The sequence below is a fragment of the Paroedura picta genome, chromosome 18, assembly GCF_049243985.1.
Source record: "Paroedura picta isolate Pp20150507F chromosome 18, Ppicta_v3.0, whole genome shotgun sequence".
Lineage (NCBI taxonomy): Eukaryota > Metazoa > Chordata > Lepidosauria > Squamata > Gekkonidae > Paroedura > Paroedura picta.
In genome coordinates this window covers 18,910,964-18,929,976 of record NC_135386.1, presented here as the reverse complement: position 1 = coordinate 18,929,976, position 19,013 = coordinate 18,910,964, and the positions used below count along the sequence as shown (strand labels likewise).

At 50.1% G+C, this 19,013-nt stretch overlaps 1 protein-coding gene across 12 annotated transcripts in view; it reads right to left on the bottom strand.

The window, feature by feature from the left end:
* The window catches only part of FRMD5 (FERM domain containing 5), a 72,812-nt gene that overhangs the window by 30,306 nt on the left and 23,493 nt on the right, over positions 1-19,013 (bottom strand). The window contains exons 1-2 of one of the 12 annotated variants that reach the window (XM_077318253.1): positions 14,015-14,085; positions 12,456-12,521 (exon numbers count right to left, since the gene is read on the bottom strand). The exons of 8 other annotated variants lie outside the window; for them this stretch is intronic. Coding sequence is in view for 2 of the 4 variants with exons in the window: in XM_077318247.1 (XP_077174362.1) it covers positions 13,996-14,031 (36 nt within the window). In the remaining 2 variants the exon portion in view is untranslated. Of the gene's footprint in view, positions 1-12,455; positions 13,559-13,995; positions 14,151-19,013 lie in introns of those variants that run through there. 3 more of the 12 variants (XM_077318248.1, XM_077318247.1, XM_077318254.1) reach the window with 3 other exon arrangements.

Genomic DNA, 19,013 nt, shown 5'->3' with positions numbered 1-19,013 from the left:
CTCGGCAGGCTGAGCTGATTGAACACCTGCTGCAGGGTGAGGTTGCCCTGAGGGCCATCCTGGCGTGGTGTCAGGCTTCCTAATGAACTCTAGATCAGCTTCGTGACTCCCAAGGCAAAATAATGCGATTTGCTGTCTCTTCTCTTGCTGCTCTTGGGTGACGTTATTGCTTCTTCCGATGGAGAGCAATGGGAGGGAGGCCGCTGCAGGAGTTCTTCCGGGATAGCCCAGCCACGGTTCCCTCGTCTTTCTTATCTAGAATATTTCTACCTGAACCCTCTGCCCAAGAGGGCTTACCAAAGTGCAAACAGATGGCATGTCAATAAAGCTACAAAAACACATCACCCAAAAAACTCCCAGGGAAAATAGTGATATTCCAAAATCCTCAAAAAGTGGCAGAAAAACAGAAAAGGGAGAATGCCAGAAACAGCAGATGTCCTACCAAGAGCCAACAACCAACAGCTGAAGCACAGGAGGGCAAAGAACACCCCCCCCCCACATACACACACACAGCGCAAGATGACAAAAACCAAATAGCAGAGGCAACCAAAGGCCGGAGAACACGAGGGGAATTCATCCTGATGCCCAAAGCTGCAAAAGGCTCCATGCCAGACAGATGGATGTGGGCACAGACTGTCAGCCCTCCGGCACCCTCCGCCAGGAGCCTGGCCCTCCCCTTGCCTCTCAAGGCAAGCAAGGAAGGATTTCTTCTGACTGACTGCGATCTCTCCTCCTCTCCCCTTTAGGCCCAGATGGGAAGCTCCTAGCAATCTTATTGGTTGCCTCTGCAATCTCCTCCCCCAGCGATGGGCCCCAATTCTCCCTGAAGGCCAATTCACAATGGGCGGCGGGTGGGAGTGGTGGAGCCGGATCTCTGCAGCATGCATCCTTTGCAATTCATGGAGCCCCTCACCTGCCTATCTAGGAAACGTCACAACTCAGTTCTCGGTGCAAAGACTACCCCTGGACTCTCCTTCCTGAGCCTGGCTGGAAGTCCTCTGAGGCTTGGAAGGATGAAGGCAGACCTTGGGCACTGGTCCCTCCTGCCTCTCCTGCCAATTCTGGAACTAAGGATGTGGAATAGGAGCCTGTAGTCACCTGTGCTGGCTCCCCAGGCAAGTAAAAAGGTAAGCGTACCCCTAGATATATCCAATCTTATGCTGTGGATGGAGACAGCAGCCATTCTAGTCATCTTCAAGACTGGCTTGTTTTTAAGCAGTTCCCGTTCAGCAACCCAGGGCTGAGAAAAGTCTTGAAAGGAGCTTTTCGGTCTCTGCTTGGATATGAAGCATCTTCCAGAAACTGCTCAGCCAAACCCAAGGATGCTGGTGTGGCAAGGAGCTCACCTCCAGTCCAGCCATCCGGGACGGCGTGCAGCAGCCTCTGCCACGGGAGCTGCTTCCCCGGGCTCAGTCCAGCGGGTCGCCATTCCTGCTTGCTCTCATGGACAACGACTGCGCCCAACCTCTCCAACTTGGCATCGTGCCCACCAGTGTCGGATGTGGTGCCCTGGGGCATCGGTCCTAGAAGGGAGAGGAAGATGCCACCTTGTTCTTCTTCTTCTTCTTCTTCTGTGAGCTGCCCCTTGAGCCTCCTTCCTGCAGGCTGGGAATGAGGGCAAGTCACAGGCTGTGCTTCCGACTTTAGGGTTGAGGCAAGCCATCCTCCGTCACCCTTGGCAACTGGCCCAAACCCTTTCCTCAGGCGTCAGCCAGAGCTATGCTGGGCAGTGCCCCCTCTGTCCCAGCTCTCTTCCTGGCAGTGTTGGCTGTCCCACCAAGAAGGCAGGTGTGATTGTAACTGGAGGCTGATTCACCTGTTCAGGTGTTGGGTGCTGCGGTGTTTCTGTTCAGCTGCCAAGGTTTCCCTCCCCAGGCCTGGGGGCATCATGGTTGCATGCTTGGCCTGACGGCTTCCTTGCTCTAGACGCACCCGTGCACACACAGACCTCACTCTTGACATTTCAGATGACAGCCAACAAGGCAGAACAAACTTCCTGGGGAAAAATCATATTGGGGCACCATTATGTGGACTGACAGAGACCCCCCCCCCAAACCACGCAAACATTTCTAGGCAAATTCAGAGGGGGGGGGGGAGAAGAACAGAAGAGTGTTTTGTAGCTGCAGAGACAGCAATCTCCCTTCCTCTGTAACTCTTGACAACCCACTTGAGAAGCCATGGCGCCATTTTCTACGCAGCGCAGAGCGGGACTCCTCTCACACGACGGGAGGGCCACAAAGAGCAACTCCTGTCCAGCAACAGGATTCTGCAATGAAATCTTAGCAATCTCTACCCAAGAATGCAGCCGTGGTCCCCTGCGGAGGCGGAAGGAAATGTCACCTCTCACCACTGGCGGTGCAGCACTTTCTGTCCCTTATCTGCGGCACAAGGCACCCGATCCATGCTAATGCTATCAAAGGGGGCAGAGCTCCCTCCTCACTGCCTCTGGAGTCCTCTAATTACTTATGTTCAGGGAAGCCTCTGTCCTGTGGAGGCAGAATCAATTTACTGGAGAGTAAAGGGTCAGGAATACTAAAGCCCCTGAGCTGGATGCATTCTGGGCTCCAAAAAAGCAAGGTTCAAATCCAGCAGCACTTTAAAAACCAACAAGATTTCCAGAACATGAGCTTACAAGAGCTGAAGCTCCTTCCACCAGATACCTGAAACTAAGGTAACCGGCACAAGTAACAACTGGGAGGTAGACGTCGGGCTACCTGGCTGATTCAGCAAGAAAGAAGATGTTTTCTTCACAAAGGCCTTCTCCTTGTGTCACAGGATCTTGCTGGTGCCAATGGAGAGCAACTCCCTATAGCAGGGGTAGTCAACCTTGTTCTAGCAGCAGCTGGGGTCCATTATGCCTCACCCTCCTCTTCCCCTTCTCTCCCCCAGAGCCTCAAATCCACTCGCTGGCATGCTCATCAGAACGTTCCAGAGACAGGTCGGCCTCGTGCATGTCACAAACACGCCGAATAAAACTGACAGGTAAACAAAGGCAGCTGAAGAATTGCTCAAAGATGCTTGAGAGCAGCATCCGCCCCTTGGGGAGGCAAGGAAGGAATCTGCCTGTCTCCAAAGGATCGCTGGCCTGGCAAACAGAAAGAGGGCACGCGATGGGACCGAAGCTGTGCTCCTGCACCAAGAAGCGGACAGGGATCTGCCCCATGACCTCCAGGGTCCACGTGACGCAGGTTCGCTCGAGAGCCTCACCAAGGCTCTTTGGTGTCTGGCAAGAAGACCTGCAATCCGGAGGGGTCCTGGCTTGCCTCTTGAGGCTTAGCTGCCAGGAGGATGGGCCTGGTGAGGGGAACTCCGGCTCAGGAACGCTTATGAGGATCCATTTTAGTAACCTTTAAGGAACCACTGCACTCCTCTTCCACCAGGCATACAGTTATTACGGACGGCAACATTGTCGCATAGAGGGCATTCCAGCTGAGGGGCCACGTTTGTCTGTAGTAGCAAAACCTGTCCTGAGTTTTCAAAGACAGGGAGGAAGATAAACCTCAAAACAAACAAAATGAAAAACAAAACAGGAGAATAACCAAATTCCTTCCCCCATCTTGTAAATCAAACCTCACAGCCCAAGAATCATTACTGAGTGACTAAAGGTAAACTGCGTGCCAGGAAATACTTTAAAGAAGCACGTTCATTTTGAAAGGCACCCCATTTCAATGCTTCTGCCCCAAGAAGAAGAATTCCAAAAGTGCTCACAGGCTCAATTGTGCTTTCCCGCTACAGGCTTCGGAGCCAATGTTCCCCGCCTGGAATGCAGGACCAGTGCCCTTCCCAGTTCCCCAGACTGTGTTTCAGTTCCTCATCAAAAGACAGAGACTGTGTACAAAACTAGGCAGGAGGGATACTCTTCTTTTATTCAAACATCCTGCGGCAAATTCGACTACAGCAGAAGCACTACAGGGGAAACAACACTGAAATATCTCACAACCTGCACCAGTAGATAAAGAGAGCAGAAAAGGAAGGAAAACATATTTACCTTCTGCCTTAACAAGCAAAATATCTAATTACCGAGCTATATAATGAGCAGGTATCACTCATTTATTACAGGATTGCATGTCTCTCTGTCTCCAGAGGGAAAAAGGAACCTAGCCAAGGTGCTGCAGGCAGAAGCAATAAACTTGTCAAAAGAACAGATAAACACCGCAAAACATGTAGCAGATTGTTCAGTTAGGAGCAGAGCCACAGTTCTTTGTCAAGAGACAAAGCGGAAGAGGATTTTTTCTTCCCTTTGCAGGCTCAGAATTACTTAGTCCAGCCTCAGGTGAGGCATTAGAGAGGCGAAGAAAGGCCAGACTTACGGTGAGGTCTCTTTGGGTCACTGCAACTTTCCTAGCAACGACAACAAAGCAGTTTAATGGATATTATAAACATCCAGAAATATCTGAGGTTTCAGAGCTACAATTCCTACCTGCATTACAAGCAAAAAACTTTCAATGCGATGACAAACTGCAATTCCCCCAAAATAACCTTGTTCATCAAAACAAAGGTTTTATTTGACAGTATAAGGCATTCATCTCGGAGCAGCCTTTATTCAGCATCAGATTAGTCAAACTTCAGAGGAAATAGGAACAAATTACAATAGAAGGGTTCTAAAAGGAGGTTCTCGCTCTGTGTGTGTGTGTGTGTGTGCAATTTAGGTTACATAACGTAGATCAAAGGAGCTCGGTGGGGAAAAGATGTTGCGCATTAAATTCATCGGAGTCTTTCCTGATAGTTTTATATTAAATGTCAGAGCACCGAGGACGTTTCTAATAACAAAACGACTCAGAACGGTTTCCTTGAAAGTGATTCATCTTCTCTATAGAACTGAAATTCCAGGGAGAGGCTGATCTAGCATCTGAATGCCCACCAAGGCCTACTTGTAGCTCTGAGCAGCCGACAATTTGGGAAGGCTTTGGCTGCCAAAGCTGGGCCTTTTCTCCGTGGCAGCACCAGGACTGCAGAATGACCTTCCTGAAGCTGTGTGGAAGGCCCGTGGATTTGTATGGATTTTTGCCATCTGCTTGTCTTTTGTTTTTATTGTTACCTGCCCCGGTTCCTAGTATTAATGGAAAAGACAATAAGGCCAGGAAAAGTGGAAGGCAGCAGGAAAAAAAGGAAGCCCCAGAATGAGACAGGCGGACTCCATCAAAGACTGCAAGCCCTGAGCTGACCCCGCCTCAGTTCCTTGAGAGGGAGAGGCAGGAAATCTATGCTTTAAACAAATAGCAGAACCAAGAACAGCTTGGGGCACGGAAGGCAGGACAACTGAACGTACCAAGAACTGGGATACATGGAGGCATCATCATAAAATGGACGTAAACAGAACCCACATTTATGAAGTGCCAACGTTGCTGATACAAAGCCATCTCCCCTACTTCCCTACAGCCCTGCTGCCTGCCAGCATGCACAAACCAAGCCATAGCTGCAGGAGAGCAAGTCGCCTGTCACTGGTTTGGAGGCTCCAAACTGAACTAAGTTTGTGCTGAATTTTGGCTCGTGAGCTGGTTCACACCCCCTCCATACCTCCGTTTTTTTCCCATTGTGTCTTAAAATATCTCCCCCCCCCCTACACACACACAGACGCGCACTTTAACCATCCATCCATCCTGATGAAGAGCTCTGGAGAAGAGCAAAGTTCGCAGTCGCTGTTCTGTGCCATTCGGGCTGGCTGCAATGAGGCTGCCGTTCCTGCTGCTTCCTTTGGCTTTGGGTGTCAGAGAGGTGTTGAGGGGAGTAACGGGGGGGGGGGGAGGATCACAGGGAAGGCGTTCCCAGCCTGAGGGGCAGTAAAGGAGGACGGGCAGAAGGAATTGTTTTGAAAAGACCACATTTCCCCCCCAAGATCAATTAGGTCTGCACGAATGATTCCTTCACGGGATTCATAGTTAGACAAAAGGTTTAGACCCCGAGGAGCTTGTCCCACTGGATCATTCAGCTCCCACATGCTTCCACGTGGCCCCCATAATCCTCTTGCTCTCCAGAGAGATGCCAGATTGGGCCACTCAGAGGGAGCTATTTCGGTCTCCTCCGCTATGACCTAGGCATTGGGCTGATCCCGCACTAGTAGTCTCTGCTCTGAAGGTAGGTGTCGGATCCAATTTGACTCGCCTGGAAAGTGAGATATAATTTACTGTAATAGGATCAAAAATGCCGCACCAATTCCAGCTGAAGGGCAGCAGCCCTGACAGCCGCTCTAGCATCAGGAGCCTGTTTCCCCAAGCCCCAGAGCCACGTCAGGCCGCCCTCCCGCTGATCGGTCATGTCACGGCGCTCACGGAGCGGCAGCTTTGCCATGTCCCAAAGCCCGCCCCGGTCACCCTTTGGCTCGGTCCCCACCCAACTGCTCCGCAATGCCTGGAGCAGCTCATTTGCCAAGGTCTCTTGGGCTGCCACGTGAGTAAAAGCAGAGGCAGAGCCCCTTCTGCAGCCCTTTTCAGAAGAATGCAGGCAAAGAAGAATTAATTACCCGTAGGAGCTTGCATGGGGTGGTTTGAACAGACTTCTAGCTCCATGCTGAGAGTCAGTCTTCATAGGTGGCCAAGCTGGCAAGGGGTGGTAGGGATGGAAGTCATGCACTAGGCACAGGGGTCTCCACCGACATGGGCAGCCTCTGGATAGCCAAAAGGAGAGACTTGACTACAGACATCAAGGAAGAATTCGGTCTTTGACGAGAGCTTCCGGTGCGGGATGGCTTGCCTCTGGCCCAGGCATTGCCCTGGAGGAGGGAGTGTAGCCCAGCAGAAGAGGTTGGGAGCTGGTGTGGAAGAGCCCTGCCCGAGATCCTGGAGACCTGCTGCCAGTCAGAGCAGACAATACTGACCTTGAGGGATTAAGGATCTGATTTGGTATGCAGCAGCTCCATGCCTGAGTTTGATCCTGCTTGCTACTCCCAGCTCACTTCTGCCGTCCACCCTCCCGGTCTCTTTCTTAGCAGTGGGTGCAGCCTGGATGCCCTGCAGGTGACGAGGCCTGGAGATGCTCGGTGGAGCTCCGGCCACAGTGAAAAGTCCTTACTAAAGGCCTGCGTTGGCAAGTCCCAGGTCTGCACTTGAGCCAAATGACATGTTCCACTTTTATCAGTGAGCCAGGTCTGGGTCTGTGGACCCACATCACTTTCCCTGCAGCCAAATACCAGCTTTTAAAAGACAGCAGAGGCCTGGATGGGTCTAAATTTGTATTGGGTCAATTTACCACATATGGAAATTTGCATCTGTGTGAAGCTTCCGTAACAGATTTGCTCTCCTTGAGACTACTTTCTTCACAGCTGGCCTGAAAAGAAGATAGTCATCAAGGCTACGATGGAGGTTGAACACGCAAACCCTGCTCAAGCCAGGATGGAGGAATAAAAGCTCTCTGCCTCATCTCCGCTGCACACAGCCTCCTGCCTGTGCTTTAAGGCCCCTGCTTGCTTCTGCTGCAAGAAACCAACCCAGCTTCCCTCTGAAACGCCAAGCCAAGGTGATGTGAAAGAGGTCAGGGGTTGCAGCACATCCTCTGACTGGACGCCAGGTTTTGCTGCTGCTGCTAGCTGTTTAGCCTGACAACTGGATATATTCCATATATTTGGTTTCTGCCTCTTGTCAGGGCATCTGGTACAGCAGTCAGCAAATTGTGATGCCAGCTAGAAATTCGTCTGCAGGCACGGAGAGCTGCAGGAGAGGCCACTTCATGAATACAAATGAAATTTCTCTGGGGGTTTGCAGCTGCGTTGACTTCAGTACTCACGTCCCACGCCCAAGCTGATCTTCCCTGGGACTGTACAATCGGTCACCTGCACTGCCAAAGACTTCCCCCCACCACTGCCCTGGATTTCATCTGAAGCCCATACCTCACAGGGCCATTCAAAGGATGAAGAAATGTTATGTTTTATACCCCAACTTCCACACCATCTTAAGTAACGACCAGCTTTGCTGTTCAATATCAGCACCTTGAACTAAGCTCAAGAGCCATCTGGTAGCTAGTCAGTAATAACAGAATCTGCTCTCAGCATCTCCCTCCCGTTGTCAACCAGGACACCACATTCTACACTAATGGAAATTTTTTTGTGGCTGCCTTCAAGGCCTGACCCAGAAAGCCAAGTAGTCAAAGCAGGAGCCTACTGACCCTCAGACCTGAGCACCAAGACCAGCTTCTTCTGTTGGGAACAGGAAGAAGATTCTGGACAGACGGAGATGGAAACGACCCTTGTAGCGACAGCAGACATTTAAAAAAATCATTTGTGCCCCACTTTCCAGTCAAACGGAGATCCAAAGAAGTTTACATCAGACTCCTCTCCTTTATCCTCATAACAACCACCTTGCAAAGTAGGTTAGGCTGAGGGAGTGCAACTGCCCCAAGGTCACCCAGCAAGCATCCAGGGCACAAGTGGAAATTGATTCTGGGTCTCCAGCAATCTTAACCATTACAGCGTCACTGCTTGGCCATGCATTTACCAAGGCCTAAAGCAGGATCTAAGAGGGCTCTTAGGCTCCTCCATTGAGATTATAGAGACCTGAACACCACCCATTTCAAGGGCGCCTGCTTCTCCTTACCAGCATCTGGATTCGGCTTCGTCTAGTTGACTATTTGATGTAGGGCAGAGGCTGAAAAGCCTCTGGTTGCTTTGCTAAAGAAATACCGGCCTGGGTGTCATCAGCTTAATAACGACAAACCTCCACGTAACTATCTGTGGTCTTATGCAAAAAGTATGAAATAATAATGAAGATAAAAGTGAGCCTGTGGCACCCCACAACGAAGGTCCTGGGGCTGGCTGGCGTCTGTGCAGGGGACCTGCAGAAGCCACCCACCACCCACATGCTCCAGCCTAAGACGAAGAGCCGAAGAGCCCGCCTGGAGCCAAGTGGACTCAACAGAGACCACAAGATGCCCCAGGCCGCTTCTCACGGGGCGTGCCAAGTCCCTTATCTCCTCTGCGTTCAGATCACAGACAGGAGCTCAACTAGCGTCACCCATGGGGCTAAAACTGATGGTGGGGGGGGGGGAAGTGCCACCATGTCACAGCGAACTTACGGTGACCCCACAGGGTTTTCAAGGCAAGAGGTGTTCAGAGGTGGATTGCCATTGATTCCCTCTGGGGTTAAAATTATCCATATTCTTCTGGATGTGAGTGATGGACCAGATTAAGTCCATCACAAATGTTTCTCCTCTCAACCCAACTGGATACAAAGCTTCTGTCCTACCCTTGCTAAGCACAACCCAGCCTGGCAAATGTCCTGACGGGCTGCCAGGACAGCTTGGACAAATCTGGGCAGACAGAGAAGGACTCTCCCAGCAGCTGGCAAACACCCAGGCAAGGCAGCGACCAGGAACCTGGAAGGGACTCGTGGTTAACAGCCTTCCTCCTTTGCCCTTCTTACAAGCCTCAGGACTGCTGAGGATCCGTTTCAGAGCCAGGACCTGGCTACTCATCAGTTGCTCTCAGGCTCAACTCCGTTTGCACCTCTGCCCCAAATGGTACAGATCCACCTCGCACTCACTGCCGAAGACCACGTTACACTTCCTTGCAGAACATCTGTAGCTCTTCACCCCCACCCCCCACCCCACCCCTGCATGACAGTCGGCCCTCTGGAACCCCTTTTTCCTTTAGAGGTCATCTTGACGGGGTTTGTTACAACCATTTGTCACCTGTCTCTCTCTCTCTCCCCCCCCCTCTGAAAAGCAAATATTTCTTGTCTACCAAGGCTCTTGCCTAGATGCCAGAATGACAAGCACATGAAAGGAAGGAAGATCACAGCGTTGGAAGGGCCTTCGTGTCGTCACGCTGTTCTACTAGCAAAACCAAGCATCCTTCATTGATTTTTAATGAGCCTTTTCCCAACAAACAGTGAAAATCTGTTTCAGTCTAAGCACACATCTGCCTTGACATCACGAACGCTACCGATTCCCCCACCCCCAGCGGGGCGGGATGGGAGGCGTCTGCCTGCAGCCCTGTCGTGGCCACACACGCATGGCCGCTTTCACAAGAGGGCAAACGGCACAAGAGGAGACCCTCGAGCACACGCACCCATTCCGTGCCCTGGAGTGAAACCGCTCAGGGAGTTCAGAGACTCACTCCTGTAGTGGCATATTTATATCTCTCTTTCCCAAGGTGGCATACGCTCCTAATTAGAATCACACACTGTAAGATCAGATCCCATTAACCCCCCCCCCCCACCAGGACAATGTGGCCTCATTAAAAGCCCTCGCAAACAGAACAGTTTTACGTTGCCTCTTAAAAACTGCTACGGACGGCTAGCACCCCCTCCTCGGAGAGACGGGTCGACAGGGGAGGAACTGCGCCTGAAAAGCAGCAGGCTCTAAGAGATGTGGGGGAGGCTGCCTGGAGCAAGGGCACAGCAGGAAGGTGGGAAGGAAAAGCCTCTCACTGGGCACAAGCGGGCATGAGGGAGAGACGGGTCAGATGGACGGGCCCTGGGGCCTGAGAAAGCCTTGAAAGGTCACAGCCATCCCCTTCCATTGGAGTCAAAAACAAAATGGCGGCCACGACCGCCTCTGATATAATAGCAGCTACTTATAGTACAGTGGTCGAACCGGAAACATGGGAGGGCTGGGCTGCCTAGAATCCTTTAATGGATCAGTTAGAATTCGCCATGCTGTACACAAAAGCAGCAAGGGTATAAAGCACTTCTCACTTGCTCTGTTTTCCTTTCCAATCCTATGGCTAACTAGTCTTTGAATGTTCCAAAAGGCATTCTTCTAAAGAGATCAGAACTATGGGGTAACAGATTGATGCATGTGGTTGCTTTCATAAGGCCTGGCATGGCATGGTATTCTGTTGCAAGGTTTACTCCATTCTGTTGCAAGGTTTACGTCTCGTGCTGTTCCCCCCTTTTTTACTGCCTATCGTCTTCTAAGAGTGTTTGCACTCAAAAGCTCACGCCCTCAAATAAATCTTTGTTGGTCTCAAAGATGCTACTGGACTCTGACTTCATTGGTCTTCTACCTTTGTAACCCTTTCTTTGGCATGGTATGTCGAATTTCCAGCAGTTTAGTTGCCTTAGGATAGCTTTGCTTTTTCAAATAATTATTTGCTTGCATGGTCTTCCAAATCTCCTCCTCACCCTGCTGCATATTTTGTTTTATTAGAGACCTGCAGTGTATTGCTTAATTTATTTTTTGTAACCCAACTTCAGTCTAAATGAGAAAGGTGGGCTATAAATAAAATAAATAAAATAAATAAATAAAATCTCTCTTTTTTTAGGAGGCATCTTAGACTATAAGAAAGTCTCCTGCAATCCCTAGTTTGAGTCCAGCAGCACCTTTAATATCAACAAAGATCTGTTCAAGATATAAGCTTTCCTACGCAAGCACTTTTCTTCAGACAGAAATATATAACTGTGTGTGTCCGTACACACAAAAGCGGACACATTGAACAAAATTCTGTTGGTATGAAAGGTGACACTGAACTTGAACTTTGTGTTGTTGCTTCACACCAACATGGTGACCCTCCTGAGTCTAGAATGAAACCTGGCTGGTCTTAAAGGTCCTACTAGACTCACAGGTTGCTCCGTTGCTTGACATCAAAACAGAGATGCACTATCCTGCAATCGATGAGGAGCCTCTTTCCAATTCCCAGCTTGAACATGCCTTTAATAAATTCCAGGTTTACCAACTGTGCCTCCGAAGCCCTGTGCTCCTGCTCCGTTGCTGCTTTGGTCGAGGGCGGGCAGCTACCAGGACGCAGCCGTTTGTTCCCTTCAATTTCTCCGCATTCCATCATCTTTTGATTGCATAATAAATCTATTATCCTTTTTTATTACAGGGTAGCAAACAGAATGCCTCAGGGGATAGCTATCTGAAGCCCAAAATGCATCTGACACTTAAAAGCCAGTTACAAAGGAAGCCGTGGTCCCCCAAGGCTACTCCCTGCAGAGGCAGCATTTATCTTCTGATGGCAAAAATTATTTCTGCAAACAATATTTATTTAGCCTTTTGAAAGAAATGGAAATCTACTGGAAAAAACCTCTATCAGCAAAGGTCAGTCCCAAAAATAATTGGTCAACGCAAACATAGCTATGGTGACACGTTGGGATGCTTAAGCACAAATCTACTTTGATCACAAAGAGACAGGAACTAAGGCCTTAATTTTTGAGCAAAGGAAGTAACCAGTAAGGAAAGCAGAATTCTCCCTAGACTGCTGCTAACTTCCCCAGGCACTTCCTCTCCTAAGTGGAATATAGGTGCTGGAAGATGACATGGCATAGCCTGAACTTGGGTCGATATTTGGAAGGGAAGGCGGCAGTGGCAAATCACATCTCCTCACTTGCCCTGAAGCCACGTGCAGGGGTCTCCATGTTTCAGCTGTGACTTGAGGGCACTTTATACACACTCACACACACAGCGGCACTTGTAGGGTCATGTGACTGTGGAAATGGACCAACTTCCCCAAAGGGAACCTGATTTTCCAAAAGAATAGCTAAAAGCCTCTCATCCCTAAGAGCTCCTGGCTGAAGTTTTCATACCTGGCTAGGGAGAAATTTGGGCTGAGACCACTATGGAACGATGTCGGAATCTATGACAAGCTGGAACTATGATGAAGCACATAGGAACAAAACAGAGAGGAATGAAAGATACTGAACAGTGATAGTGAATTGAAACAGCGACCAAAATGATATCAATCACACAAAACAGCATTAGGATAAAATCAAATGCAAGTATTCTAAAGGAACACTTGTGTAACATGTTCTACCCGAAGGGGGAGAGGGAATTGGAAACAGATCACAAGGGGAAGAATACCGTTACTTACTCCAGTAAGATCCTGAGCATAGATTCTTCAGGGGAGATTCCTAAGTGTTCAGCTAACCAATTACTTATTTACCTACGTACTTACTTCATTTATACCCCCCTCCCCATCCAAAGGGCCCCCAAAGTCGCTCACAATTGCCGTCTTATCCTCACAAAATCTTATTCCCTCCCCCAAGCCCTCCCTGCACAATGGCGGATATCTCACAGGAGGAGAGGGGCGAGGGGAGGTAAAAAGGGAAGGGGGTGCTTCTGCCTCTTTTTCAAATGATCAAACCAGCCCTCTCCTCAAACTCTTTCCTGGCATGACTGGGACAGGTCTGTGATCAACCTGCCAGGCTTGATTCATTTGGCTCCTTTTTAGATTCCAGCAAGAAGAGCAAAATGCCACTGGGTGTATTATGAAATCCATAAACCAATCCTTTGGACAGAATGGAGAGGGGAGATGTCAGAAGAGACTAACGGAAAGGCACGCATCTTCCACAGAAGTGAAGCAGCCACCTCTGACGATAGGAATAGAAGTCCAAATTAGAAATTCAAGCCGAGCAGTGATTCCCAAATGGGGACTCTAATCACCGCCATGCATTTTTAACAACGACATAATTATACCAGAAATATTTAGATTCTTTTTTTTTTTGCCTTAGGTGATGCATTCCTGCTGGACTAGCCGACCAAACACAAGAAAAAATTCAGCTTTATTTCAATGCCAGGTAGACGCTGCAGAATGAGAAGGGGGAGAAAATGTTCTCCTCACCACAGTCCACAGGCTGATAATGCAGTTAGTTATTTTTTTCATCTACTTTTCTTAAAGATTCTTGGGGAACCTGTGAGGAACCAAGGGAAATGCTAAGACTAATAGCTGGGGGGGGGGGGGGATGACAGAGAGTCTTTCATCGCCTTGAAAACCAAGACAAGCTTTTGTGACCCAGAGCCTCCTTGTCAGATGCAAAACCTCCTTGTCAACATTGGCACCTGCCCTTCACGGGCTTAAAACAAACCCCATGAAAACTTTGGCAGGTACAAAGGGATTCCTAGGAGAAACTGAAGCTACACTGAGCATGCGAAGAAATGACGTTCCCCAGACCAGTGTCTAATCTAAATTTTAAACACAAAAGCAAAATACAGAATTAGTGAATTTAAGTCTGATAATTGGAAGGTAAAAATTTCTGCACTGATTTTAACACCCAGTTGGTTTGTCAGCGCAGTATTTTTTTGCTTCCAACAACACCTGTGTGCAGTAGTGGCCCTCCGTGCACTCACCTGTGTCTGTCTGCCATACCTGAGCCCCGAATCCATGTGCACGTGCCATTCTGCCCTGCCAACTTCGCCCTCCAATCAGTCTGCTGCACAGGACAGGTCCTGGGGGGGACCCCGAACATGTTGCCCCTCAATTGCTACAGGTAGCCCAGCTCAGCCTATGAAAAAACAAAACGCTACCCACAGAAAACAAATAAGGTCTCTGGAAAAATTCATCATACAGGTGACAGGTTTAAAAAAGCCATACGATTCTCATTCAGCTGAGCCAAACAAAGACAATTCTCAGCTAACGTTGCAGCGTGGCACAGCAGGGTGGCTTGTCTCATGCGGAAGAAACACCCAAATGGAGCTCCCCAGCAGCCCTCGAGCTGCCTTTGAGCAAAGACACTGCAGCCTTTGAAAGGGAACCGAGCGCATGGCTGTGCCTCTTGATGCCAACCAAACCCCATCCACGTCTGCTGTGAACAGGGAACGATCCCCTCTCTAGGGAGTGATGAGGACGACCCTGAGCAGACCACAAAACCTCTGTCTCCTGCCGCCAGCAACCACCTTGATCTGAGTGGAAGGCCCTTGTTCTGGAGATCTTTCCTCAAGACCTGGGAAGAAAGAAAAAAAACCAAGAACAGGAAGGGATTCCCTCTCCCCCCATTTCTCCTTAGGACTTTCCCCCGACTTTTTCCAACTGAAAAATCAGAAAATTGGGGGAAGCCCTAGTAAAAACACTCCTATGAATCATTTTCTCCTACAGACTGAAACACTTCTTAAGACAAGGTTTTTCAGACAGCGTGAGAAAGCTGAGGTCTTTTTCAGCTCTTGAACCCAGAAGAGATGGAAGCGCCTCAGGTTCCTGCCCCCGACAGAGAGAATCAGGGTCTGTAAGAGAGCCACTGGACCACAGGCCTTGAAAGCGCTTTCGGATCCAACAGTCCCCCAGCAGTCTACCACTGTCTCAACGGAACACTGGGATACTGAAGGGAGACTCCTGAGCACTACTGATCTGAAGCACATTCCTTGCTGCTGCAAAACAACAGCCTCTCTGGAATCAGAGCGTGAGACCCAAGTTTGAGCTGTCATCCTGTCATGGAAGCTGGCCGGCTGACCACGGGCCAATCACATGCTCCCAGCCTCCTCTGTCTCTCTGGGCTGTGGTGAAGACAAGAGCAGAAGGGGAAACCATGGACATGCACCCCTGAGCACCTCAGAGGATGGGCAAGAAAGAAAACATGAAAAAGAGAGAAATGGGCTGGACCCTCCCCCCCCCCGTAAAAAAAAGAAAAGAAAAAAGGACAGTATCTTCAGCATCCAGACAGCAGACAAGAAGATTTCATCAGCAGGGCCTCCTCGCCTCTGGGAGCCCATGGCTGTTCTACTCCTGCAGCTCTCCCCGCTTCACTCTGCGTCTCCGGCACAAACCGGAACTATTTTGGCACAAGAAATCCCTGCAGACCAAGCCCAGGGAGGATCTTTGCCTGCACATTCAGGTTCATGGAGAGTTCCTCTTTCTTCAGCACTAACTTCCTTTGTCACGTAAGGTGACCTTGCAAGCACTCTGCAAGCGCAGGGCTCAACCAGCCCACAGCCCAGAAGGGAGGGGTGGGCATCTTCACGGAACCAACCAACCCAAAGTCCTCTTGTGGCATGGCAAGAAAAACGGTCACAAGGGGCTGAGGGAGGAAAATGATGCCAGTGTGCACAAGACCTCTGAGAAGGGGCACCTTTATGCCCGTGCTTGGACAAAAGAGAACGGGTGCTTCTCCTCGGAAGATGAGAGACAGGAAAGCTTCCATGTTGGAGCAGCTCTAGAAGTGTCCAGTGTAATACAGGATTCTCTTTAATAAAACCATCGGGACAATCGACTTCCTCAGCTTCATGCTGTTTTGGAGGGAAGAATAGCCATAAGACCTCATCAACGACAATATGGCAATTCACTGGCATCAGCCACACGGGCAGAGCTGGAGGCTGTGCAGAATGGGCCCCTGCCTGAGGCTCTCTTCGAAGGACCTTGGCAGTCAGCTCACAGAGTTGCTGTGCTGCGGAAACTACCATACGAAAAAGGAAGAAAGGTTCAAAACATATACAGAGAAGAACAGAACCTTTCCAAGGCAATTTCAGTCCCATCCACAGCTACATAGCTATCCGTACCAGAACTGGCCCATGACCTTTAACAGGCAGCAGAGGAAATACTGTACCTGCTGACCCCGCCTGGACTTTTCAGTGTGGCCCCAGACCTGGTTTGGAGACTGCATGGGTTACTCCGGGGACTCTCTCTGCTTGCAGATGGAGAGAGGACAGTTGTTGCTGCTTGTTCTTCTTGGCCTGTCTGCCGGTCATTCCATTAAAACAACCAGCATATATGTTCTGTAATAACTTGGCAATGTAGAAAAGGGGTAAGAGCCCCACAGCACCTTCGAGACTAACACGACTGGCGGCCGAGGAGGAGCTTTTCGGAGTCCCCGCTCACTTCTTCAGAGAGATCAAGCTGGCATGTTGTGGGGCTGGCAGGGGCTCATGGGAATTGTAGTCCATGAACATCTGAAGGACCACAGGTTGACTACCCCTGCTGTGGGGGACAAGCAGCACCCACCAGGGCAGTGGGAAGGGAGAAGAGCCTCATGTTGACGGAAAAGGGAGACCGGATTACCCTCCCAGGCAGGCCCCCATGAGAAAGGAGAGTGATTTGGTTGATGGAATCGCAGGCGGCTTTCTGCCCTCTGGTTCCTTGGAACGGTTTCCTGTACAGCTGCCCGGCCATTCGCTGTAACCCAATCCAAATCCTTTGGAAATGTCAGGGCAGCATTCCGCTGAGGCTGCATCCCCCTCTGATGTGCTTCGTGGGTGACAAATGAAACGGCAGAGGTTGCTGGTCTCCAGCATTGTCAGGTAACCCGAAGACGGCTTTTCAGCAGCAGCAGCAGCAGCAGCAGGACGACCAGAAGGGAGAGGGTTCTGGGGCACCCAGCCAAGAGGCTTTTGCTTCACAGTTTGATTGCAGATCTTCAGGTTCTTCCAGCAACATTTTGTTAGCTAATGAAGTGAAAGGCTGCAAAGCTTCACCACCAGACTCAGAAAACACCATATTTGAGATCTGCAGAAGGGCAGTTAAGCATCCAGGGAGGGCAAAATTCCAAGTGCGCATCAGAAGACACTCAAAAATCAGCCTGACCGCCCACATTTTACCTACTTCTCAAAGCAGTACCTTTTAATAGTTATGCCTACTCATTTCACACAACTTACATAGTTAGCAAGTCGTACCAGTGAAGCACTGCAGAGCCCTCCTTTTTTGCCTTACAATTCACACCTTTAGGGCCCATTTCTGGGGTCTGCAGGGTAGACCCAGCTTCCTTCTCCTGAATGAAAATGCTTCAACAATTGCTTGCTCCTCTGCCCGTCTTTGGCTCTTCTAGGAAGTTTGCTCCTTGGCATTGAACAAATAAACGAAAGAGTAACTCCAGCTCTCCCTCCCTCCTCGGAAAAGGAACGGCTCCGGCAGGACCTCGACTTGGCTGGGCGGCCTCCGGGACAAGCGGCGGCACCTGCCCAAGCAACGCAGCTGCGTCTCCCGCTCTTGACGCTTCACCGCTCCCTTCTTGCAGCTCCAATTATGCTGATCTATTTGCCTATTGATCTGTCCTGAACAGCTTGCCTTGGGTTTTCTTCTCACTTTAAATTCCCAACTTTAAGGACTCCACGGATGACAACAATGGGGGGTGGGGGGGGGAGGCGAGGAGTGCTTCTCTTTGCAAAAAAGTAGAGTTTGCTATGCAAAGCAATTCTGAGCTCCGCCACAGCTGGAACCACACGGGGGGAGCCACAGGAAGAGCAGCGCCATAAGAACGATCAAAATCAATCATTGTAATTAGAGAAAGGGCTTGCAAAGGTAGCAGAACTCAGAAAATAAGGGCAATTCTGCCGCTGAGAAGCACAGCCAGGCTTAGCGGCATTTGATACACAAGGGGAAAAGTTTTCCGGCCACACGGGGAGTCCAGTGGTGGAAGGGGATGCTGGGGGTGTGGTGGAGGTGTCGAAGTGGAGGTTGGGTGGTTCTCTGTCATCCTGCATGGGGCGGGTGGTGAGACTGGATGTTCTCCTCCAACATTTTGATTCCATGGTCCAATTAAATAAGCTCTTGCCTTTGAAACTGAAGCCCGAGTCAGTGTTGCTTTGGAGCCTGCTGTATGGGGACTGAGGCCGGGCCCTGAAGAGTCACACTGCGTGTCCCTTGGAGCCAGCAGGAGATCCATGGGTGCTTTCCTCAAACAAGTGCCCTCCGCTGCTTCCTAGGAAGTTTAAGGAAGCCTTGTGATTTCATCGGCCTCGGTCCCTCCATTGGGGCTCAGCCGAGGGCCTCGGAACCCACTGCCCAGCCACCACAGAGTCCACAGGGTCATGGGCTGGCCACAGACCTCATTAATAATTAAGTGCGGTTGAGTCATGACCCTGTGCCTCTGTGTCGTGACCCTGGACTTCCTCAGTGGTCTCCCATCAAAGTGCTAATGGTGGACAAGCTGCCCAATTTCCACACTCAAATAAGCTTGGGCTCACCTGCACTATTCCGGCTGTAGGAATACCCCTAGCCTGGGCCAACAGGGCTTCTCTGGCGCGTGTGACAGCCTCTCTTCCCAAGTGTCAGTCCAGTTCGCCCTCAGACACTGTGTTTAGAGTCGAAGGCCACGGTGGGCTTGGCTTCAGCCAAACTTTCCCCCTCTTCTGTGATGCATCAGATACCTTCACAGGGAAGTCATTTTTTCTGCCGCAACAGCAGGGTGAGCAATCGTTCTGGCAAGACGGAGACACAGAAACTCTTATCTGTGGAAATCAAATATGGCCACAGGGAAATATTCCCGTCTGCCGCTACTGTATGCAGCAGCTGGAGTTTACACAGAGTCTTGTTCAATAAAGATGACAGCCGCCTTGGCCCGAAAATAGAAACAGGGACGGAACAAAACTCAGGCTTCTTTTTGGAGGTACTCAGTCAAAGGGGGAATGTGTCCCGGCAGAAGGCCAGCAGTCCACCAAGGAGG